This window comes from Hippopotamus amphibius, chromosome 9, assembly GCF_030028045.1.
Source record: "Hippopotamus amphibius kiboko isolate mHipAmp2 chromosome 9, mHipAmp2.hap2, whole genome shotgun sequence".
NCBI lineage: Eukaryota > Metazoa > Chordata > Mammalia > Artiodactyla > Hippopotamidae > Hippopotamus > Hippopotamus amphibius.
Genome location: NC_080194.1, coordinates 114,557,791 through 114,582,194, shown reverse-complemented (window position 1 = coordinate 114,582,194; position 24,404 = coordinate 114,557,791). Strand labels below are relative to the sequence as shown.

The 24,404-nt window shown below is 45.4% G+C and overlaps 1 protein-coding gene across 6 annotated transcripts in view; it reads left to right on the top strand.

The window, feature by feature from the left end:
* The first annotated feature begins 17 nt into the window (after positions 1-17).
* Positions 18-24,404, top strand: part of KATNIP (katanin interacting protein) — a 203,098-nt gene continuing 178,711 nt past the window's right edge. For 4 of the 6 annotated variants that reach the window (XM_057749981.1, XM_057749982.1, XM_057749978.1 and 1 more), the window contains exons 1-2: positions 46-66; positions 18,097-18,152. In XM_057749981.1, coding sequence (XP_057605964.1) covers positions 60-66; positions 18,097-18,152 — 63 coding nt within the window. In that variant the 5' untranslated portion in view covers positions 46-59. Of the gene's footprint in view, positions 67-18,095; positions 18,153-24,404 lie in introns of those variants that run through there. The other 2 variants (XM_057749980.1, XM_057749983.1) reach the window with 2 other exon arrangements.

Sequence of the window (24,404 nt, the reverse complement as noted above, 5' to 3'; positions counted from 1 at the left end):
ACTGCAAACAGTGTAGAGGCCGCTTCCGGTGCCAGCGCCCGGAACCGCCGCCTCTAGGGATGGACGGTGAGTGTCCGTGGGCCCCTCCGGGAGGTCGGGCAGTTATTCTCCCATCTCTCCTGAGAGCCCACCGGGCACAATCCTAGGCCACAGGCCCCTGGACCACCACTGCCTGACCCAAGGTGGTCTCCGTCTGAGGGAAAGGGAGCCTTAGTGCTCCGGGATGGGAAGAGGAGGCTGGGGGGAGTGGTCAGTGGTTTGGTCACTGTGCTGCCTGTGGTTGTGTTGGAACCCGTACTCGCCGGGCATTAGAGAAAGGGTTGTCTACTAAAAAATTATTCACAAGCTGAAAGTTGAGAGTTATGTTTTATTTGGCGGGAGGTTTTAGAACTTCAGTCCCGGAAGGCAGCATCTCAATTAATCCCGAGAGAACTCCTGGGGGCGGGGGGCGCGGAGCCAGGGTATATAGAAGTTTTGCAACAAAGGGCAGATACTGTGAATGTCAAAAGATTATGGTTAAGAAAAGAAAACCAGATATCCCAAGTTAAGGAATTTAGTACTTTTCTGTGTATGGCAAGATGCCAGAGTCTGGGCTCACTGAAATCATTCCTTTGATATGCACCTCAGCTATTTGGGGCCAGTTTCCTGTGTTTACACATCCTGAGTTTCCTTAGGGCTCACGGTAGGGAGGGGCTCCAGTCTGCTGGCTGCTGGAGGGCAGGTAAGGTTTTCCTTCCTGAAATCCCTCAGGATTCACCACCTCACCATCCAGCGGTGGCTGCAGTTGCTGAGGACTGTGACATCCTTTGTTTAATGATATGGCAGGCAATGTTCCATTTATCAGGGTTGAGGGTGGGAAAGACAAATGGGGAGCGGGGGGCTTGTGCGTCCTGGGGCGTGGAACTGTGGAATATGGGGGTTGGTCGTTGTGGGGAGTGCAGGCTTCAGCTACTGGGAGATGGGACTTGGTAAGGGGGGGGTGGGGGGTTGGGGGAGTCTAGGGAATACTCTCTTTCAGTGCTTTGATGTTAAAAATACTGCTCAGTGCCAGGAACTCTGTAAATGTTGTCAAGCAACTTGATACGCTTCATAACGGTCTTTCGAGGTCAGTGTTATCCCATTTTACAAATGAGGACACCGAGGCTCAGAGAAGTTAAGTATGTTGCCCCAAATCAAAGTCATCAAGTGACAGAGTGAGTAAGGAACCCAGACACTGTCCCCAGAGCTGAATGAGGGAGTTTGAGATTTGGAAGGGATTTTAGAAGCCCTTCATTCCCAAAGTTGCAAATGCAGATATTTGCAGGGTAGGCTGGATGGGGCTGTGATTAAAAGTCAATTTCTTTACTGAAAGGGAAGCTTTTCACTCAGCTTCAACCAGTTGTTTTCCTGGGGTACGTCTCAAAATGCCACAGTGGCCAATCAGTCTGAAGGCCAGATGCAGCCAGTGGGCCACCATTTAGGGATCCTTGATAAGAATCAGAGAATTATATGATTCTAAAAATAGGCTACCCTGATATGTCATTTTATAAATGGGAAGAGTCTGCTAGAATCCACATAATTTTCTCATTATACCACTGTCCCTAACTTCTGGGAAATTTGTTCCTTTGTGATATCTGCTTAACACAACGTGGAAAAAAATTTTAATTGAACAATCTGTCATTTGTTTAAAAGACATCTTTGCCCTTTGTACTTCAGAGGTACTATAAAATGTCATTCACCAGTTTGCCCAGTGGAAAGGTCAATGTAATGTTGCCATAGAACAACAGTACTCAAATCTTTTTGGTCTCAGGATGCCTTACCTCAAAAGAGCTTTATGTATGTTATATCTATGCTATTTTACTATATCAGAAATTGGAGCCAAGAAAATCTTAAGACATTTCTCATTTATCAATTCATTAAAAGTAATAATAAATGCATTACTTTTGAACATAAATAATACTGTTAATGAAAAGTGGCTCTATTTCCCACCAAAAAGGTTAATAGGAAGCATGATGTTGCTTTACATTTTCTTAAATCTCTTCAATATCTAGTTTAATAGGAAACAGCTAGACTCGTTTCTGCTTCAGCAACCAAGCTGTTGTTATTAATTTGGCGGATGTATTTGAAGAAAATGGGGCCTCACACAGACATATTTTTGGAACAGGGAGTATTTTAACTGCCTTTTCAGATAGCTGTAGACATTCTTCTTCCATACTATTCCAAAACTTAGCAAGTGATAATTTCTCGAAGGTTAGTCACAATGTGGCACCTGCAGCCATGTTGGTGACCTTTTGTCCTCTGTTACATTAAAGCCCATTGGTCTATCTTGCCCTTTGATTGCATATTTTACGCATGTATGATTTCATAACATTAGGCATTGGTCATTTGGAAGGTGTTAGTTCACTGAGTTATGCAAATCTTCTAAACGTTGACATTGGAAATACAATATTAAATGGCATGTCATTACACAATATCAAAAAATCCCATTCATTAGTATCACTACCTATCTTTTTAAAAAAAAAAAGTTTAAGTATTGGGAAGCTATTAAACTCAAAGTATTGAAAACAAGTTGTTTTCACTTGAAAGCTTGAATTTTATCATTGGCAACAGATACCATCAGTTGTTTCCTTGAAGTGACAGGCTCACTTCTTTTGTATTTAAAAAAACATCTGCCAGATACTTAAGTCTGAATAACTATAGTTTGTCTATTAGTTGTTCATTCAAGTAAACATGCCATTTGATACAATATGTGGCTAGCTCAGCTGGCAACTTAAACAATCACACAAATGTTTTCTAGGATCAACTGTGGTGCTTTGGCTTATAGCAGAAGTGCTTTATGTGTACTTTGCATTTTTTCACACAGAATATTGAAAAGATGTGTTCTCATGGGTTCAGGTCTAATAAAATTAATTTTTACTGTTTCATCAGGACATTCTTAAGTGAAAATGTTTTTTGTTTGTTTCATCATCAGTACATGGCACTAAAGAGTATAACGACTACTGGTACAGTTTGGGGTCACTGCCTTGTAGCCACTCAAGCTATAAGCAGTTTTATCTGCTGTTGCTTTTGCATTGTCAGTGCAAATACCAACACAGTGGGAAAGTCTTAGAATTATGATGGAGATAATAACTGTCCTTAGGAAACCCTCTTCCTCCCAGGATCTGTGGAACCCACTTTGAGAAACATTGCTATAGACCATTTTCAAGAAGTCTGTTTAGTCACTTCTAATTGTTATCACCTCAATGCTCCTGGAGCATTATTATGGCCCAGAGGAGGAACCAGTGCATTTTCAGATTGGTAGCAAAAAAGAAAAACTTGTTCTCTTTAAGAAAGTGTTTGCCTTAAGATTAGATTTAGCATTCAAAGGATCCCTTTTTCCTTTGCAATTTTTATTTTATTTTTAATTTTTTTTAAGGCTTTTTTTTTTTTTTTTGGCTGCATCAGGTCTTAGTTATGGCAAGCGAGATCTTCATTGCGTCACGCAGGCTTTTTTGTTGCGGCATACAGGATCTCTCGTTGCGACGCCCTGGCTTCTCTAGTTGTGGAACATGGGCTCAGTAGCTGTGGTGCACGGGTTTACAGTTGTGGTACGTGGGCTTAGTTGCTCTGTAGCATAGGGGATCCTCCCGGACCAGGGCTCGAACCCGTGTCCGCTGCATTGGCAGGCGGATTCTTAACAACTGCGCCACCAGGGAAGTCCCTTGTTTGCGAATTTTAAAACTTTGATCTCTGCACAATTTTCCAGACACATATCTATTGGGTAAAGTGAAGCATACTGTGATGAATTATGATTCTAGCCAACTAGATAGATAAGCCAAGCCCAGCCTTTTTAGAAAGATGTTTACTTCCTAAACTCACAAAAGCTTAAATGTCTTCTAAGTATCCCCAAACTGGATTGTAGTTTGGTTTATTCCACCTGTCCTAATCATCGTAGCTTTTCACAACATTTTTTCCTGGCTTATTGGGCTTGACTTTTGGCAGGTTCTGTCTGGCTCTGCAGTGCAGCCTGCGGTAATGCTCATAGGTTTTGCAGACCAGGTAGCCCTGGATTTGAATTCCAGCAGTGTACTCTGACCTCCCTGAGCCTCAGTTTTCCTGTCAATAAAGTGGAGATGATGATGAAGCTTATCTTGTTTTCTCTGCCCATCCATTGGTAAATCTGTTATCGTGGAGTCAATGAGACTGCATGAAGGCACTTAACACCATGTCTGGCGTGTAAAAAGCACCCCTGACGGGTAGCTAATGCTGTCATTCATTACCTGCCAATGTGCAGACTTCTTCTGCATTGCTGATAGAAGAAGGAGGAGGGAATCTGGTGAAGCTCTCTAACAAATAATGATCTTTATAGTGAGCTCACTCTTTATTTAAAAGAAAACCCAATGTTTGACATGGTTTATTTACATGAAAGTAAATTGGCAACGTGTGAGTCTCCTGCCTATGAAAATGTTCACCTTTATGTCAAAGTCAAATTTCCCCTGGTGCTTTTAAAATACGAGATGGCTGAGAAAAGAAAAAATTCTACTCAGTTTTCTAGGACCATAATAATTAGACAAAAGTTCAGCGCATCGAGATAATTAGGATTTTAAAGCTGTGCATTTGCTTTGGTTCCCCCCAGAACAAATATTCAACATCTCCCCTGTTTATACTGTTCATTTGCTTAGCAAACTTTCTCAAAGAATTAATAATGCCAAGATGAAATTTAGCCTAGCTTGTCTAAATAATCCCAAACTGCAAAACGGTTGACGGTCGAATTGCGAAGGTTTTGCTGAAAGTCCACTGTCAGCATGTATGATCTGTTCTGTTCTCGTTTGGTGTTTACCTGGATTCCTGGTGATTTGTCTGCTTCTCTTCCTACTTAAAATAAACCAAGCAAAAAAAAAAAAAATAACAATAGAATTAAACAAAGCAAGTATTCAGCAGGCACAATAAATGTGTGGTCCATGTAGTCTCTGTGTAAGTTCTGTTCTTCCTCCTTTGCTTCCATCCTTCTATCTGACAGATTTCCTTTCCCTTGCTGTTCCTCACCGTCCATTCCATCCTGTCGTTTTAGCGCGTGGGAACTTGGCACACTCTCTTTTGCTTATTTTTTGGGGGGGCATTCCTTCAGTGACCACATTTCAGTGCCTTCTGTGAGCTGGGATCCAGAGATATTGACGATGATTAGATTGAATCCAGGTGAAGAGCAGATGGGAGTTCACTGTACTCTTCTCCAAATGTTCTGTAAAGTTGATTTTTAAAAAGCCTAAAAAAGAGATGTAGCAAATTAGAAAATGAAGTCTTTATATCAGAGGTTGCAAATTGAGAGCCTCTGGCTGACTCAGCCCACAGGCATATTTATTTGGTCCATAAATTTTTATTTGTTTTAATTTTTTTTTTTACTTTTTTAAATTAGTCATCAATGTTGAAAAATTGGGAGATTTCTCATAAATCACTGATTATGGTGCCTTCTTAAACATATTGGTAAAGTCAATTTATCAATCTCAATAAAAACCAATAAAGTTAACATTGAATTGAAATTCTTCATAGCAAGTGTTCCCTCAGCTGGAGCTAAGTGGAGACCGCCCCCTAGAAGGGAGGTGCCCTTTCCAATCCATCACATCCCCTACCTGGCTGGTTTCCTTCATTGTCTCTGGTACCTGCCTGGGCCCCTATAGGCTTTTATGTATATATGTATGTATGTATGTATTTATTTATTTATTTGGCTGTGCACTGTCTTAGTTGCAGCACATGGGATGTTCGTTTCCACATGCAGGGATCTTCAGTTGGGGCATGCAGGATCTTTAGCTGAGGCAGGCAACAAACTTTTTTAGTTGCAGCATGGGAACTCTTGGTTGCAGCATGTGGGATCTAGCTTCCTGACCAGGGATCGAACCCAGGCCCCCTGCATTTGGAACGAGGAGCCTTAGCCACTGGACCACCAGGGAAGTCCGCCTTGTAGGCATTTGAAGTTACAATCCTGCTCTAGTATTAACTGGGACAATTTTGAGACTCTCTATGCACTCCATTGTGTGCCATACTGTGCTTTACTTGTTGTTTTAGTTTTAATCTGGAAAAAAAAAAGTGGGGGGCTATATTCTCTTCACATAAGAACTTCATAGTTGAGTGAGAAAGCCAGACATAAACAGATAGTCCAACATGGGGGTGCCCAGAAGATAACATCTGTAAAGGGCTTCCCCACGCCTAAAGCACTCTGGTCCACTGCTGGCTTTTGTCAATAAAGTTTTATTGGAACACAGCCACACCCATTTGTGTACAAATGCACACCAACAGCCTGTGGTTGTTTTCATGCTTCAGTAGCAGAGTTAACTCATTGTGACAGGGACCAGATGGCCCACAAAGCCAAAAATATTTACTGTCTGGCCCTTCACAGAAGTTTGCCAACTTCTCACACCTGGGGAGTGAGTCTGCGAGCAAGGCTTGCCCTTTAGGCTGGTGGAAGAATGATTAAAAGACACTGTCCTGGACTGCTTTCTCAGCTCCGGCCCAGATCTGACCCTGTGTCTGCTCCTCTGTGTCCATGTAGGTGGGGGCTTACCAGGAGCAGCATGGTTGGTTGGAAGGAGGAGCTTGGAGCTGTTCACAGAGCACTTTGTCCTCGTGTGCTATGTGGGACTAAGAAAGCATCTTTGTCCTCAGTACCACTGCACTGACTCCTGGTGCCCCATGGGTTTTGGTTTTTTTTTAAAGATTGTTTTTGATGTGGACCATTTTAAAAGTCTTATTGAATTTGTTACACTGTTGCTTTTGTTCCACGTTTTGGTTTTTTGGCCGCGAGGCATGTGGAAATCTTAGCTCCCCAACCACGGATTGAACCCGCACCCCCTGCATTGGGAGGCAACCTCTTAACCACTGGACCATCAGGGAAGTCCCCCACCCCATGGGGTTTTGAACAACTCAATCCTTGTAGCCTTAACAATTGCCCTGTGGACACAGCACCTGTAGTCAGAGAATTTCCCTGGGGAAGCACTCCCCCTCCCTTGCCCCGTCCCTCAGTTGGTCTGCTGGTCTCCCTCTTCATTTTTAGACACTCACCCACCCACTCTCATGCCCAGAGGTTATATACTGGGCTAAATTGGGTCCATAGATGTGTTTTCCCACGTTTAAAAATAATGATTTCCCATAAAAGGCTAGACTTTTCAGTCTCTTGATGAAAGGGAGCTTTAGCCCTGGGGTTAGACTAGCCTTCCTACACAGCCCCAGTGGCCACCCCCTCGACCCTGGACGTGTGATAACAGTTTGACTCAGTCTTCTGGCTGGTGGTGCCAGTCATCAAGTGTTTACTTCTTGCATTGAGGATACTGGCTTGACCCTACAGGCATCTGCGACCTCAGCCCCTAGCCAAGCCACCTCGGAAAGCTGGCCGTCTCTTGAGCACCCCGTATCCTTTCCCACCTCCCTGCCTTGCCCTTGCTGTGCTCCCTGCTGGCTGTGCCCTTCTTTCATGTCACTTCCACACTGTAGATTAGTGACCGACATCACCTGGAGTATTAACTCCTCCCACGTGGCGGAATCCCATGGCCTCTGGGGCGTGGTGCTGTATCACAGGCGCTGGGCTCCATGACTTTCTCCCTCTCTGTGGGCAGAGACCCCGTCTTGTTCCTTTGCATGCCCAACATTTGGCCCAAGGACTGGCATAGGGAGATGCCCGTGAGTGTTTGCTGGGTTGACAGTGTAACCAGGAAGAGGATGAACCCATTGATTTCTTCCTTAGTGAATTGCCAGCTGGTCTCCATTAAGCAGAGAAAAGGCCCTTGTGGCCAAGCCTCCAGGCCACGTTCCAGAGACCTCAGCTGGTTCCTCTTTCTCTGGTGGACAAGTATGTTTCCTCCAGACTCTGTCCTTTGCTGTCATTCAATGCAGTCCTAATAATATAGCCTCGCTACCTTTACTGTACCCCAGAGCCTCTAGTTTTATTCTGTTCTTCCTCTACTTTTCAGTTAGCGTTCTGTGCTCCCACATTCCCTGTCCCAGTGAAGTCGCTCTCACTCCCTCCTCCCATCTCAGTTTGGAGTCCGATGCTACCTTGACCACCCTTAGCTGAGGGATTCTCCAGACACAGCCCCTGACTTATGTTCTTCGGGGATAGGAAAGTTACAGGTGAATGCAGCACCTGGCAGGAAGTTGGAGCATCACAGATGTCTAATCACCAACCACAGGACCCCTGCTGGGACCACAACACTTATAACCTTTAAGTGAACTTGCTATACATTGTGTGTGTGTGTATGTATGTGTGTGTTTCCTCTCCAAAGAGTCCCAAACTAGTTAGATATATTGCATGAACCCACATAAAATCACAGAAGGTTAGAGCTGGAAGGGACTTGACAGATCTAGTCCAGGATCCCATCCGGGGGACCGTGGTATATCTGAGAACCCTGAGGATCCTGTAGAGGGTCATAAGTTTAGAAGCCTGCAGGGACCAGACAGGTGATATAATGGCGCCGTCAGCCAGGGTTTATTTCCTTATGCTGCTTTGCGTCGAGTTCTTTCAACACCTAAGTAACGCTTTGCATACCTGGGAATTTCCTAAAGAAATCTGTTGTCTAATAATTTCTTGAAGCACGTGGCTTCCTCCATCTCTCTGTCATCTATACAATAGAGCTAATAAATGGATTCACCTCCTAGGGATGTTGTGAGAATTAAGTACAGTAATCGCTGCCAAGCCCTTAGGTCAGGGTTTGGCACATGAGAGGCACATGTGTAAGTACTTACCATGATGACATGATTCACTGTTTTGCTGGAGACATGAATACATGAACCTTCACTTGCGTCTTTAGGGAAAAACCTCTCAGACCTGCTGATAAGTGGCAACTTGGACTTGACCTCAGTGGTAGGGAAACAACTGGGGGGGGGGGGGAATGAGGAGCGACAGGAGGGCACCACGCCATCTGGCAGGCATTGCCCTCAGCTCCTGACAACTGTTGCCAGGCAGGAACGCAGGCCCTGTGTTGACAGATTTTTCAGTCTTTCAAAAGAATCCGGAACTCAGGATTTTTAAATGTGAAATCTCCCAAGCTTTAAGTGTTGGCTGGAAAAAAAAAATCTCTTTTAACAGTTTGGAGACCAAACAAATGTATATGGGCTGGGTTCAGCCAGTGAGTGACTTTGGATGTAGTCTGATCACTGTCATTTATCAGATGTGGAAGCCGAGGCGTGGGGCGTAGCTCAGAGCCCCTGATGGGCCGCCCAGGAATAGGAGAACCAGGCCCAGATCGCTTTCAGTCCGGCGCCCCTACCCCCACCACAAAGCCCTTCTCCTAATGAGCCCGTGCAGTGGCAGGTTCTGCCGCCGGCCTCCATTGGGATGGAGATTTCATTTTAAGCCTGCACAGTGGAACCATGAAAACTGGGGCCAAGAATTTAGACTCTCATCTCCCTCGCTTCACGTCGATGCTCACCTGAGCCTTCCTCATCCTGGAGAGGAGTGGAAGAAGCAGAACTCGTAGGGTTAGTCAAAAGGCGTTCAAATTCTGGGAGCTCCTCTTCCCAGCCACGCCTCCTCCCAGCCACGTCTCCTCCCAGCCACGCCTCCTCCCAGCCACGCCTCTTCTCAGTGCTTTTGGCTGGGTGGTGGTGGTGGGGAGGATTAGTTACTTCATCTCAGCACCTAGACTCTTAAATTGTGAAACGGAGATTAATGATAGTAGGACCTTCTCATAGGACTGCTGTGAGAACCAAGTGAATTCATCCATCTAAAGCCCTTAGAATGGTTCCCAGCACTTAAGCTCTCAGTAAAAATTAGCTATAGAAGGAAGGAATGGCATCTTTTTCCTTCAGATTCCAGGGATCTTATGCCCCAGTCTCACGTTTTCCAGGGTAGTTTGGCAGATCATTTGGCGGGGGGGGGGGGGGGCTATGAAAATTCTCAAAAGAAGCTTAAATTTGGATGTGCACACACACACACACACACACACATTTTCACAAATGCAATGTCCTCACTTGTATTCTGTGGGGAGTTGGGATGGGAGGAGGGGGCTGAGTGGGATGTGGAGTGGGAGTGTGTTTGGGAGCTTGTATGATGGATACAGAGGTAGACCAAAGTCCATTTTAGCCTGGGAAGCATGTTGTCACGTAGACCACTGAGTAGATTACAGATGTGTGGCATTTACTTATCTTCACTATTTCAAATGAAAAAAAAAAATCAATATTTTCCAATTATCTTCAATGGTGTATTAAACTTACTTTGTCATATTTCATTTCATGATCCCAGAAAGAGCAGGGGGAAAGGGTCAGGAAAGCACACTGTAGGAGAAGATGAAGTCTTTACGGCAGCTCGTAATCATGCCTCCTGCCCTAACAGCATTGTCCATTCAGAAATTTGGTCATTCACCCATTCATCGATTTCAGAAACGTCTACCAATGCCTACTCCATTTCAGGCACTGTTCCAGGTGCGGGGAATTCAGTGATAAGAAAGCCAGACAAGCAGCCTCTGATTTCACAAAGCTGATATCTGGTGAGGCAGACAGACCACATCAGCAAATAAAAATCAGATAAGCGCTATGCAGAAGATTAAAGGAGGGAGGATTGGGGGCTAGTCCACTCTGAGCAAGGGGGTCCCTTTAAGCTGAGATCTGATTGAAGAGAAGGAGCCAGCATGAGAAGACCTGAGGGATGAGGACAAAGGCCCCGCCCCGAGGCAGAAAAGGATCCCGAGTCCAAGGAGCAGAAGAAACACTGGGGGCTTCAGAGGTGTGAACATGAGGGAGGGAAGAGGGAAATGTACAAAGTGAAATACACCAGAGGATGTTACCACTTGGTTTTGAGGTCTTCTTTTTAGATGGCTGTGGTGGGAAAAGCCAGCAAAAGTGGAGGCTGGAGACCTACCAGGTGGCTGGCTATTGACAAGGTGACAGGGCTCGCAAAGGGATGATGGAGAGGAAGGGGCAGATTCAGGATATGTTTGGGCAGCAGAGTTCAACAGAACTCCCTGAGATCCACAAACAGCTGATTCCGAGGCAGGAAACTGCTAACTGCTAAGTAACTACTATGTGCAGGGCACTGTTTAAGTGTTTCACAGGTACTATCCTAACCCTAAAAATGGACTGAAATGGAATTGGAACTCTTAGGATTCCCGCCCCTCCCCAAACAGGTAACAGGGGGCTGAGCCAGACTCAAGAGCCTAGGCCCTTAGCCCCTGCAGAGCATCATCCCCAGGCACTCATCTGATTGTGAAGCCTGCCAAAGAATGCACGGCTAAGCATTTCTAAACCAAGCAAATGCGCTGAACGGTGTGCAGGTTATAAATAACCATTTCTAGCTGCCAGCTGCTGTTTAGGTTTGGAAAGGAAAAGAGGATCTCAGCATGACTTGTTTATCTCAGGTAATTTGGCAGTGAACTGGGCCCCAGGAATTTGAGTTATACAGAAAATGCAAAGGAAGAGTGACAGGGATATTGTTTCAGGCTTTCAGAAGACAGGATGTAACTTAAAGGCCCAGAACCAGCCTGGAGGTGCACGTGGAGAATTTGAAGAGGAAAATGTGTCTCGGAGCCAACGTTGTTTTCTTGGCTCCCAAACAGACATGCTCTTTGTCTAATAGATTTCTGGTATAATGATGACCTTTCCTCAAAGACGTCTCCCTCCCTGCTCCGCAAAAAGGGTCCACGGCATTGAGATAAGGAAATAATGGGAGGAGTGGGAGATACTCCCATCCTCTGCCTAGTTGTCTACTAGGTCGGAAACTAGAGGCCTCTTTTGTTGGGCCTGTCCAGAGCTCTAAAAAAATTTTAATTACTTGTCAACATTTAAAAATTAGAAACTTTCTCATAAAACTGGGCTTCTCTGGAAAAATCTCACCCAACAGAACTGCGCCCACATGCCTGCCTGGAAACCAGCAGCTGGAGACAAATAGGGATTCCTCGTTAGGCTGGGCAGGTGCTCGCCAGGCTGCCCTGTCCCCACCCTGCCACCTTCCTCTGCCACACGTCTCTCTGCAGAGGCTGTAGGTAGAGGCCAGGATCAAGGTTCAGGAAACTGGGATGGAGCTGAAGGTGTGGGGATGGGGGTAGTGAGGCCAGTGGGGCTGGGGCACTCCCATTCCCATTCCTGAAGAAGGGCGTGCAGGCAGGCAGGGAGGCTGCAGGGTGTAGTGAACACTGGATTCGCAGCTAGGTTGGTGTGTTGCTCACCCAAGTTCTTTCTCTTCATCGCTCTGTGATGTTAGGCAAGTTAATTTGCTCCTCTGAGCCTCACGGCTTTGTTGTCATGTATGATAGGGAATCCCAAGAACTGTTACCTGGGGAGGAACCTGACCGTGTCCAGGAAGCACTAGGAAACCACGAGTTCCAGACAGGTCATCTGGACAGGTCTCAATCTTCCTTTCCTTTTTTCTTTTTCTTTTTCCTTTCTCATCTTGTCTAGCCATTTCATAAAACAAACAAACAAACAAAATAAAACTTTGCCCTCAAATAAACAAGCAAGTCACCACCAGCCTACTGGCTTACCTCAGAAAGTGTTGTTTCAATGTCCAGAAACCATATTGTGTCATCGTTTCATTCTTGACTCTCACACATTACAGATTGATCTCTTAAAGGAAGGGAGCTTGTCTTCCAAAAATATTGTGTCCTTTTGAGCAAGCTTCGGGCTCCCCAGGTCCAGGGAGGCTACTCCATTTCCCTCCAGCAGACCCTGCCCCCTTGGACCTTGGGAAGGTCCACAGCATTTCTCACTATATCTTTTAAAAATCTGAACCAGCCCTTTTGGACATTTAATATTTTAAGTTTATTTTAGTTTCTTAAATAGGAAATAGATCCAACTAAGTCAAAAATAAAAACAATATAAAAAGTTTACATTGAGAAGTCACTCTTGTGCATGTGCCTTCCAGGCGGTTCTTTGTACAAATAGAACCAATATGAGCATATATTCTTATTCTCCCTCTTTCATAGAGAAAAAAATTGCATACTATGTCAACTTTCTGCCCCTTTAGTTTTTCACTTAACATGTGGTTATCTTATCAGTTTGCCATTCTTTCACCCCATATTCCATTCCATTGTATTGATCCGCAATATTTATTCAGCCAGTCCCCACTGTGATAGACTTACAGGTCACTTCTGATACTTTCCATTGCAAATTATGACGCAGTAAATACCTCCTGCATGCATTTTTTTCCTGCTTATGGAGGTATTTCTTCCCGGTAGATTCCGAGAAGTGGTATTCCTAGCTTAAAGAGATACTGCCAAAAGCCTTTCAGAAGATATTGCCAAAATCCCCTACACAGAGCCTGTATCATTTTATACTTCTCCCAGCAGTGCTCAAAAATGCCTGCTTCCCAGCTCTTGCCAGCAGTATATTGTCAAACCTCTGGATTTTTGCCAATCTGATGGGTGAGATTAAGTGGCATCTCAGTGGGATATTTGTCATTTAAATTAAATTACATAGATATATAAAATGAGAACAGGGTGAGCCTTTATATTGGGCCACAGAAGAAGTCAGCTTGTTTTAGTAACCTAGTAGAAGCACCATCACCCCAGTCGGGAGAAACAAGTTCTTCATTCAAAACTCCTTTGTGATGGAGAGGTCCCTGCACGGGCCGTCTTTGCCTACAGGATTCCCATTGAGTCACCTTTATTCTTTAAAGCCCAACCCTGCCTGCCAAGGCTGAGCATTGTACCTGAGTGGATGGGAGCCAACCTGCCTTTCCACATTTGGCATTTAATGGCATTTTTCTGGCTAATAGGCATTTTTCTCCATCTTCCTTGACACTTGGGGAATCATTTTGTTCTAATCCCCTTATTAATTACTCTAGGAGTCCAAAGTACGTTAAAAAGCTGCATCACAGAAAAGAATTCCTTAAGTCGAACTCCCTCCCCAGGACATGCTGGCCTTCTCGGACTTGTCTCTAACCTGATTGAGGGGCAGTGTAGCCTAGTGGTTAGGAGTGCAGGCTCTGGAGCCAAGCTACCCAGATGCAAATCCAGGCTCCTCTCTTCACTAGCTGTGTGATATTAGGCCAGTTTCCTAACCTCTTTGGGTCTCCATGCCCACCTTGGACAAGTGGGATAATAATAGTACCTAGTTCATACAGTAGCTATAAAGAGTAAATGAGTTGATTTATGTACTTAGCCTGGAGCTCAGTGCCTAGCACATAAGAGACCCTGAGGTTGAGCTCCCGTGGTAATGATGGTGGTGGTGATGATGGTGGTGATACTGATGCTGATGCTGGTGGAGGTCAAGGTGATGGTGATGATGGCCATTAGGAGCACCCTGAGCCCGGCCACCTACAAGCTACACTTCTCTGGCCTTGAGCAAGCAGATCTGTCACTCACCCCCGGTTTGCTTCTCATTTCTTCATTGGTTTTTTCCAATGGGAATACCTCTGTCCAACTAAAGCAAGAGTCAGGAAACTACAGCCTGGGGGCCAGATCTGGCCTGCTACCTGTTTTTGTGAATAAAGTTTTATTGGAACACAGCCACACCCATTTGTTTACATATTGTCTATGGCCGTTTTCACTCTCAAATGGCAGAGTTGAGTAGGTGCACCAGAGACCTATAACCTCATGACTTTATGGCCTATAAAAAATATTTACTCTCTGGGCCTTTGCAGAAGAAATTTATTGACCCCTGATTTAAAGGATGGCTGTGAGGGTGCAGGAGATGAAGCATGTGCATAGAACCTGGCCCAGAGCAGGTGTCCAGTACAGTGGAGCGGTATCAACTAAGCATTTAACCTTCATGAACCCAGCATCTGGTTCTTACCTCCACACCCGCCACTCTCCTCCTACTGCAAGATGAAAAATAGAGGGAATAATTACAATATCAATAGCTTAATTAGAAATACCGTAAAATTATATTTTGCTTATGTATTTTACCATGTACCATGCATTCCCAAATGCACCAAATATTACACATGCCCATTAGTTAACATCAGTGGATATAAAATCTGTCTTGGAGACTGCACTTTACAGGAGGTTTAAGGCTGTTTTTCAAGGGGAATTTTGACACCGATTTTCCCGTGCCTAACGACTGCAGAAGCTAACATCCAAGGAAGACACAGCTTCCCTCTAAATGGTAGTGATGAATGTTATTATCTGCAGTCAGAGCAAAGTAAAACTGAAGTGTCAGGATCTTCTAACCATTGAAAATTAATCCTAAGTGCAGATAAAATCTCTCTGAAACCCTAAGAGGGAGAATGGTATGATATTTACAAAAATTCAACGCAGTCACTTTTTTCTTTCTTTTCCCAGGCACGCATTTGTTTTCTGAATTGAGGTGCATACATGGCATTTACATTTGGCCTTATTTATTGTTTCCTGGCTGAAGCTGGCAGGTCACCTTGCAAAATGCAGAGGAACACCCCCTTAATTTTTGCAAGCAGCATATATTGATATTAATGTCACCTTCTTCCCCCTCCCTAAGTCGTTGTGAGGATAAAATGAGATCTAGGTAGTGAAGCTACTCAGAGATGCTAAGTGCAATAGACAGGCGCGGTGAAACCTGGTTCCTTCTGTCCTTGGGGAGAAGGCGTGGTCTCCACATCAAGTGACCTGGAGGAGAGAGGGGCTCAGTGGGCTGAGGACAGAGGCATTTGATAACTGATGTGCATAATTAGAGTGAATTATCTTCATTGGAAAATAAGCAAATTATTTTCCAATTTAATGAATAAAGGAGCTTCTAATTAACTCCAGTAGAGAGATTTGCTTGCAAATTTCAGTGGTTAAGCTCTCTGTTCTTTGTATTAACATTTTCTTTTCATGGCCTCACCTGAATTTTTTTTCTTTTTGTTTTTTTTTACTATTCTTTATTGGTGTAACAGAACTTTAGGGATGGAAAGCAAACCCAGAGGTGATTCAGTCTAATATTAAAAAGATAGGAAGAAAATATGGCCCCGAGGGAAACTGTTGGATCCTGTGGGTTATCTACAATCTCATAACTGGTCAGCGATCCACTTGACTGGATCCCTAGGTGTGTGTCTGACCAGCACATGAGGGGCCTCAGCCAGACTCTGGGGTCTGTTGTGTTCACCTCTGAACTAGCTCTGTTTCCCTCCTGCTCCCTACCCTTGCTCTGGGCTTTGCTTGGCTCTGCGGGCATTTTACTTGCCTCAGCACTGCTTCTGCTGCTACAACACCCTGGCCTGTCAGCACAGCAGCCCTGCCCTCCAATCTGCTCTGTCCCCTTCCAGCTCCAGGCCCACCTCCCAGCTCCTGGCTCTGCATTGCGTAGCCTACTACCTAGTATGTCATCCTCTCTGGTCAACCTTAGGGCCTACCCTGAGGCCTTGAGTGACAGCCAGAGCAGGTGTGGACAAGGGTTTGGGAGAGCTGTCCACTCTAGCTTCTGCCTTAGAGCATCAGGGATCAGGAGGTCAGGATAAAATCGACACAACAACCTGGATCATCTGATCCCTAAATCCCAGGCTTTTTTTTTTTTTAAGTTAATAAACTTCATTTTATGGAACAGATTCAGGTTCATAGCAAAATTGAATGGAACAGTATAGAGAGTTCTCATATACCTGCTGTCCACACATGTAAACCTCTCCCTCTCCCACTACTGACATCCCACATCACAATGGTATTTTTTCCTGGGCTCTTTTTCATCTTTAAACCCTAGGTTCTTTGTCTTAAGGCAAACAAACAAAAAAAAAACCAAAACAAAACAAAGCAGGCAAACACACACACAGAGAACCTAATCTAAGTGGGTGTCTGTAAACACAAAGGCAGGCATGCAGTTGGTTTCAGATCCTTTCATTCTGTCTTGGCATTCTCTGTTAGTCTGTCTCCAAGGCCAGTGGCTGGTGGCTGTTCACGCATGGAGGTAGCCCTGCTCTGACCCTTTATCCTCTCTCTCTCTCTCTCTCAGAATTAATTTCAAATGTTAGGGGCTGGGATTCTGATTGGCTACAAGTGTGTCAAGGACCCATACTCAGTGCAGCATATGAAGTTCAGGGTATGGGGTCATGTACAGTCATGGTTGCCATGGGACACCGCCATGAGGATGGGGAGGAATAAAAGAGAGAAGGGAGCAGTCATAAGGTGTCATTATGAGCTGAGCAGATACCCCCAAAGATTTCTACTATACCATGATACTGTAAAACCCAGGGTCTCCTAAAAATAGATGCTTCTTTTCTACATCCTCTTATTCATTGTCCCAAAGTTTGGCCCATGCCAGAGGTTCATCTTTGGACCTTTGCTCTTTCCCTTATTCTCACTTTTTTGGAAAGAACATCATCTCTTGACCTGAGCTTTATCACCAGCTGTGAGCCCCTCTCTGCATTCCCCTCATGTATGGACCCACTGCAAGTGACCACATCCAAAGACAAATGGCCTTCCTCTCGGACTTGGTCCCCAACTCTTGCCTCTCAATGAGTCATCACTAGGCCTTTTTGTTCCTGCCCTCAGAGTGCTCCTGGCTAATGGGACATGTGGTTGTGGCAGTCTCACAAATAGCCACCCAAGAGTGAAGCTGGACAGTTTGGGAGACGCACTGACAACATGCAGTGAGACTCCTGTCTTCTGTCTTAAAACCAAGGCGATCCAGTAATTTCCCATCAAGGATTCCTTTTATAATGGACGCTTCCATCAAAGTTGGAAAAACTGCATCTGGAACAGCATATGTAAACATTCTGATGTTGACCTGTGAAATGTTCGCATACCTTCAATGTTTGTCTTCTCGTTTTCCGAGAAAAGCAACCATTCTCTCTGAAATTGCCCCATTACGTGAAATGCAGGTGATTACCGCTAATTCACATCTGTACCAGCACCGATGTGGCAAGTTTGGGGGCTTGGTGCAGCATATCAGCACCCACTCATCAAAGGTTATGTGTATGTGCACAGTGGAAGGCATTTTCTATAATTCCAAACAATTTAATAAAAATGTAATTTGACTGGGAAAAACTAGAGTCTGTCAGCCCTTGCAGAGTGCAAATAATGTTCCAGATTAAAGAGTGGAGGCTTTGTTCATTACAGTCAAATCGTGTGAGTGTGTGAATTACCATTTCATTGCTGTTGGTCTATTTCAAGAGTATGCCATTTTCCCATTATCATAATAGGCTACATTTTCTTAAAATCATTTGATTTTGATTGGTCCCGTCTATTCGGTTTGCAAATAAAAAGCTTTTTGTGGTGATAAACTAGCTATTTTAAAACAGCCTTAATCTCTGGTTCTGCTTTTGAACTGCTACAGGTCAGACTCTGCGGAAGGCTGAGAGAAGCCGGTCCTGCTCTCGGGAGAAAAAGGAGGTAAATGAGTCACTGGTGAGGGCTGGTGGGAGGCAACTCTATTTAAAGGGGCCTGAGGGAGTGGGCTGGTGATTAAGTATCCCCAGATCTCCTGTTCTTTTCTCTTAGTCTGAACTGGAGTTATCAACCCAGTGTCACTTATATTAATAATCTCTTACTGAATGTATTAGTTAGCTTTGGCTGTGTAACAAGTCACATGGATTTTAGTGACTTAAAACAACCATGGACAGGACTTCCCTGGTGGTACAGTGGTTAAGACTCTGAGCTCCCAATCAGGGCACCCTGGTTCAATCCCTGGTCAGGGAACTAGATTCCACATGCATGCTGCAACCAAGAGTGTGTGTGCCACAACTAAGGAGCCTGTGTGCCACAACTAGGGAGCTGGTGAGCTGCAACTAAAGGAGCCCTCATGCTGCAACTAACACCTGGTGCAACTGACTAAACAAACAAACCAACAAACCATAGTTCGCAATTCTGTGGGTCAGACATCTGGGCTCGGCTTCTGCAGGCAGTTCTGCTCATGGGCCAGGCTCTGCTGACCTCAGCTGGGCTCACTTATGCATCTACAGTTAACAGCTGTGTTGCCCTGGGGCTGCCTGAGCATCGGTTAGGGTGCTTTAGTTCTACTCCCATGCTCTCCCACCCTCCAGCAAGCCAGCCAGGTTTGTTCACAGAGGGGCTCAGGGGTTCAAGAGTATGAGATTGGAAGACGCATGAACTCCTGAGCCCTAGGCTCAGCAAGGGCACACTGTCACTTCTGCCACTTTCGTTTCTTCAAAGCAAATCACAAGGTCAATGCAGATTCAAGGGGTGGGGAAATAGGCCTCAGCTCTCATGGGAAGAGCTACAAAATATTGAAATTTACCACATTCTTGAAATTTACCATTCTTGACATTTTTGAAATTTACCACACTGAGCCCACCTGGGCTGTGCTGGGCACCAGGACCAGGATTAAGGGATGGATGAGACACACTCCATGACTCAGGGTATGCAGAGCACAGTTGGAAGGGATGTGCAATGAGATCATTACAATACTGTGTGAAAGTGCCAGTACAGGGAGAGAAGGATAAAGAGTGGAATTTCAATACGGAAAAGGGATCACCTACTTCTGCCAATGGTATCAAGAAAGGCTTTGCACAAAAGCAGTTGTAGGGACTTACCTGGTGGCACAGTGGCTAAGAATCCACCTGCCAATGCAGGGGACACAGGTTTGAGCCCTGGCCTGGGAAGATCCCACATGCCGTGAAGCAGCTAAGCCCGTGCGCCACAGCTACTGAGCCTGTGCTCTAGAGCCCGTGAGCACAGCTATTGAGCCCACGTGCCACAACTACTGAAGCCTGCGTGTCTAGAGCTTGTGCTCCAAAACAAGAGAAGCCCCCACAATGAGAAGCCTGTGCCCCACAGGGAAGAGTAGCCCCCACTCACTGCATCTAGAGAGAGCCTTCACGCAGCAACAGAGATCCAATGCAGCCAAAAATAAAATTAAATAAATAAATTTTTTTTAAAAAAGCAGATGTAAAGACCAACTCTTGAAGGGTGAATAGGAGTTTCCCAGGCCAAGTAAACAGCATGGTCAAAGGCAGAAATACACACATAAGGAAAGTTGCAAGATCATTGAGCCTGAGGTGGGAAGTAGCAGTTGGGACCCATGAATTACTGAAGGGCCCTTTGATCAAATCCCAAGCTCATGGGAGTTTACCTTTGAGTCTTGTTTAGTAGCTGATGGGAGCAAGGATATGAAGGCTTGTTGCTTATCAATATTGACCAATCCTAAAATTCATTGACACTTAAGTACTCTCACTCTTTACTGTAAACTGACCTGATTGCAAAGACAAAAGGGACTTTCTCTGGCTCCACTGGGTCCAGGGGCTCCAAAATGGCCACAAGACTTGATTCTTCTCTTTGCAGCTGGTGGCTCTTCTTCCTCTGTATTGGCCTCACCCCAGCAGCTCTGAGGAGGCAGGTCGGGGTTGGCCTGCAAAGGGCCTTGTGTGCTTTTCTGTGACTTTCATCCTTTCTCCTGTTGCCTCCTCTCTCAGCTGTAGCCAGAACAGCCAGTTTGGCTTTTCTTCTTATTGAATTGACCTGCCTGGGATGAGGGCTGGGTGGTAACTTAGGAACTTGGATTCTGCTGAAAAGACTTCCATGTCAGCCCCAGTGGACACTCTAGAAGCTGAACGAGGGCGGGTTTTCTCACTCCTTTCTGATGGGGGCATTTTTCTGGAGGTAGGAGCAGGTGTGCCTGTCTCCACAAAGTCCTTCCAGAAACCTCAGGGTGGAGGAGCCACAATGGGAGTGAGCATAGGCCTGCAGGTACCTGGTCTCCCTCGATTAAGTAACCAAGAGTGGGGGCCAGTCCCCCCAAGCCAGGAATGAATTGTTTAAACCTGAAGCCTTTGTTGCAGAATGACAGCAGCCTATTTATCCACATGAAGAAATTCACTGGAAAATGAGGGACTAGGGCAGCCAGTAACTAGTGGAGATAACTTTTCCCTCCTCTCCTCTCTCTCCTTGGCAACAGGACTCACCTAATTGCCGCTTTCCTGGCTACTCCTATCACGCCAGTCGCCTGAGAGCATTTCAGATCACTCTTCTGAAAGAATCCTTGAAGTGAGGGAAAACGGAGAATGGGGTTGTTTATCACAACATCCAAGTTTAACCCTGAAAGATGTTTAAAATGGTTTCAGGCCCTCTGAAAAAGAGAGTGCTGACTTTCTTAACAAGGCTCTTGTTTGGTTAGAAAAACAAAGAGAAAGAAACTAATAGCAAGCTGCCAGGACCATCATCTTGCTCTATTATAACATGCCTCTCCACCCACCTCCTCTTTCCACTTCCTTCCCCTCTTTGTTCTGTGAAATCTGCACTTCCTGACACTCTCTGCCTTACTCAGGATGCCAGGTATAGGTGACGCTTTGTCCCCATGAAAGGGAAGGAAAAGACAAGCTGGTTAGAACAAGCAGGCAGGACACGCATCATGTTCCTTCGGTGGTAGGGTATATGGGCCAGCTCACACCTTGGCAGTGAGACGTGCAGTTTCCATCCTTGGTGGGGATTGGGTACCATCCTGCATGGTCATGGGCCAGCATGGCAAGCTGTTCTCAATGAGCTTGCCAGGCCACTTTCAGCCCAAAGATGTGTTTTATTTGGCCCATACCCTATTACAGTTTTTAAAAATTAGGCGGCCTCATCCAAAAAGTGGGAGATTTCACATAAGAATGCAGACTTCTGGCTTCTCTGCAAAAATGGAGAATGATAACACTGAGTCCTTCCTTATTCCTATAAGGCAGCAATGGGCAATGGCTTTTTGAATTTAAATTTAATTTAATTTAATTTAATTTATTTTTTGGCTGCATTGGGTCTTCATTGCTGTGCATGGGCTTTCTCTAGTTGTGGTGAGCAGGGGCTACTCTTTGTTGTGTTGTGTGGCCTTCTTAATGCAGTAGCTTCTCTTGTTGCAGATCATGGGCCCTAGAGTGCTCGGGCTTCAGTAGTTGAGGCATGTGGGCTCAGTAGTTGCAGCATGCGAGCTCTAGGGCACGCAGACTTAAGTAGTTTTGGCCCATGGGCTTAGTTGCTCCACGACATGTGGGATCTTCCTGGACGAGGGATAGAATCCGTGTCCCCTGCATTGTCAGGTGGATTCTTAACTGCTATGCCACCAGGGAAGTCCCTGGGCAATGGCTTTTGATGAGGGTGCGTCCCTTCTCAATGGGAGCCTCCCTCCTCCCCCCGCACCTGGCCTGACAGCAAGCAGGTATCAGCACCCACATGATGCCAGGCCCTGTGCTGGGTACTTGATGTCAGCAGTTCACAAATGCTGCAGCACGTTAGAATCACCGGGGAGCTTTGAAATATCCCCATGTCCAGGCCTCTTTCCAAACCAGTTAAATCAGGATCTCTGGGGGTGTGACCCAGGCATCAGTATTTTTCAGTCTCCCCAAGTGGTTCTGATGTGCAGCCACGGATGAGAATCAGCGTTTTATGCGTGTTAAGTAACCGCTGGTTCTCAGCCGGGGTGCTTCCCCACGCACTGCATGCCTGCCCTGCCCCGAGGATGCTGCCGTTCTCAAGCCCTGTCACAGACACAGGCAAGCACAAATCATAGCAGAGGATGACAGCTAGCGTAGAGGAGACCCAGATACAGCCCCAGCAGGTGCTGGAGGAGAGAGAGAAGACTTCCTGGAAGAGGCAGCTTTAACAGAGGCTTTGGAAGGGTTACAGTCATTTCTGAAAAAATGTATCTTTGATGGTTGGCTTGAAGTCAGTAGATGCTTTCCCGGTAGCTGGTAAAAATATTCTCTGCCTCTTCTCCAGCAAGGAGTCACAGATCCTGCCTGTGGGGATTACGTTGTGTTTATGGCCTTTGGTCATGAATTATTAATGATTTCAAAATCGTGGTCATTGTAGTTTACTCAAAAATCATTAGAAAGTAAATTTATCATACAGTGTTTAAAAAACAAACAAACAGGAAACCACAGAGGAGGAAGAAATCTTGACTCGTCACTCCTACTAGGGTCCACACTGAGGCTACGGCACCTTGGGACTCAAGGGCCCGGCGCTGGGGACGTGTCCTGCTGCTGCACAGAGCCACGGAGGCCCCAGGCAACTCTGAATGAGCGCCCACAATGGGCTTCTGCCTCAAGTCCTTGTCATGTGACCTTGGACGAGTCTCTTGATCCCTCTCACCTCGTTTGATAATTCCTACCTTGGAGACTCTGGTATTCAGAGTCAAGGCAGTAATAAAGTGCCTAGCGTAGCTCATAGTAAACATTCCATTAATGTTAGTTGTTACATAATTGTAATCATTCCTTAGAGTGTCTAGAATTTAAAAGAGACAGCCATGGCCTTGAACGGAAAAGGCAGCACAATTGCACTTAGTACCGAAGGGGTCTCCCTTGCTCCAGCTGGACTGTAGGCTGATTCCAGCCTACCAGGCTCCTGGCTGTGTGCCCCCAGGCAAGCGAGCCCCAGGCAGTTTAGCTCTGGGGCCCCCACCATAAACCACTCTGAGAGCCTTCTGTGATCATGGACTGCCTCCTCGAGCAGCTGATTGGAGATTCTGCAAATGCTCCTGACGGCACACTCCTCTGCTGAGCTCACTTTGTAAAGGACTGCAAAAGTCATTTAACTCCACCACCTAGAAAGTGTTAAGCCTTCCCTTTGCACACATAAGCATGCACACAAACACTTCCTGCTGTTAAGCAGAGCCTTTTGGTGCAAGAACTAGAGACACCTTTCATCTTGACAAGCAGAGGAGGAGACTGGGGTCTCAGGGGAACACAGCAAAGGAGGGAGGCCAGGCTCCAGGGTGCCTCCAGGGATGGGGCTATCCGGACAACCTCTCCGTGTGCTGCCTCGACACACCTCCGCTCCCCTCTGGGCCCTGTACCTGTTGTCTTCATGCTCCTCTCTCCCAAATGTTGAAAGAGAAGTCCCAGCTCCGAGGCCAGAGAGTCTGATCAACCTGGCTAATAAATACTAAAGGGCATTGAGGGGGTACTGTGCTCTTGACATTAACCCCTCCAGTCACCCTCCCAAGAGACAGCCGTTATAATCAATTTCTTGTGTCCTTCCAGAAATATTCTAGCTATCCTCCCCCCCGCCTTTTAACAAAATGGTAGCATGCAATACACATTGTTCTAGATTTTTCTTTTTACTTAACAACATGTCTTGGAGAACATTCTATAGCAGGACGTGTGTACAAATCTCACCCATTCTGTTCTATGGTTGCCTAGTACTCCACTGTGAATGCATAAAAGCAATCCTTCATTTGAAATCTTTGGGGCCAAATGTGTTTCATTTTTTTAGACTTTAGAAAGTAATACCATCCCAGTATGGCTTGGGTCAGCATTCTGAATTCAAATATATTAATATATCTGCAGGAAAATATGAATATTCATACTAAGTGGGGTAAATCAGGACTTTAAATTTCATATCAGTTCAGATCTGGTTTTGCTATTACAAAATGACGTATACAGGATTGTGGATCTGTCCGTAAATATATGACTAGTTCCTGGTTAATGACTAATCTAGGCTATCGATAGTCTTCTGTTACCATAAGAGTACTGGAAAGAATATTCCTAGAGCAGGTACCTCTGTGCACTTGTGCAGGAATAGCCAAAGGTTAATTCTCATAAGTAGAATTAATGGCTCAAAGGGGATGTGCTTTTTTAAATCAATGTTTCTAATTTGTTTTGTAACAGTGTATAAGAGGGGCAGAGTTTTTTGTTCCAGGACACCTTGTAGAATTCT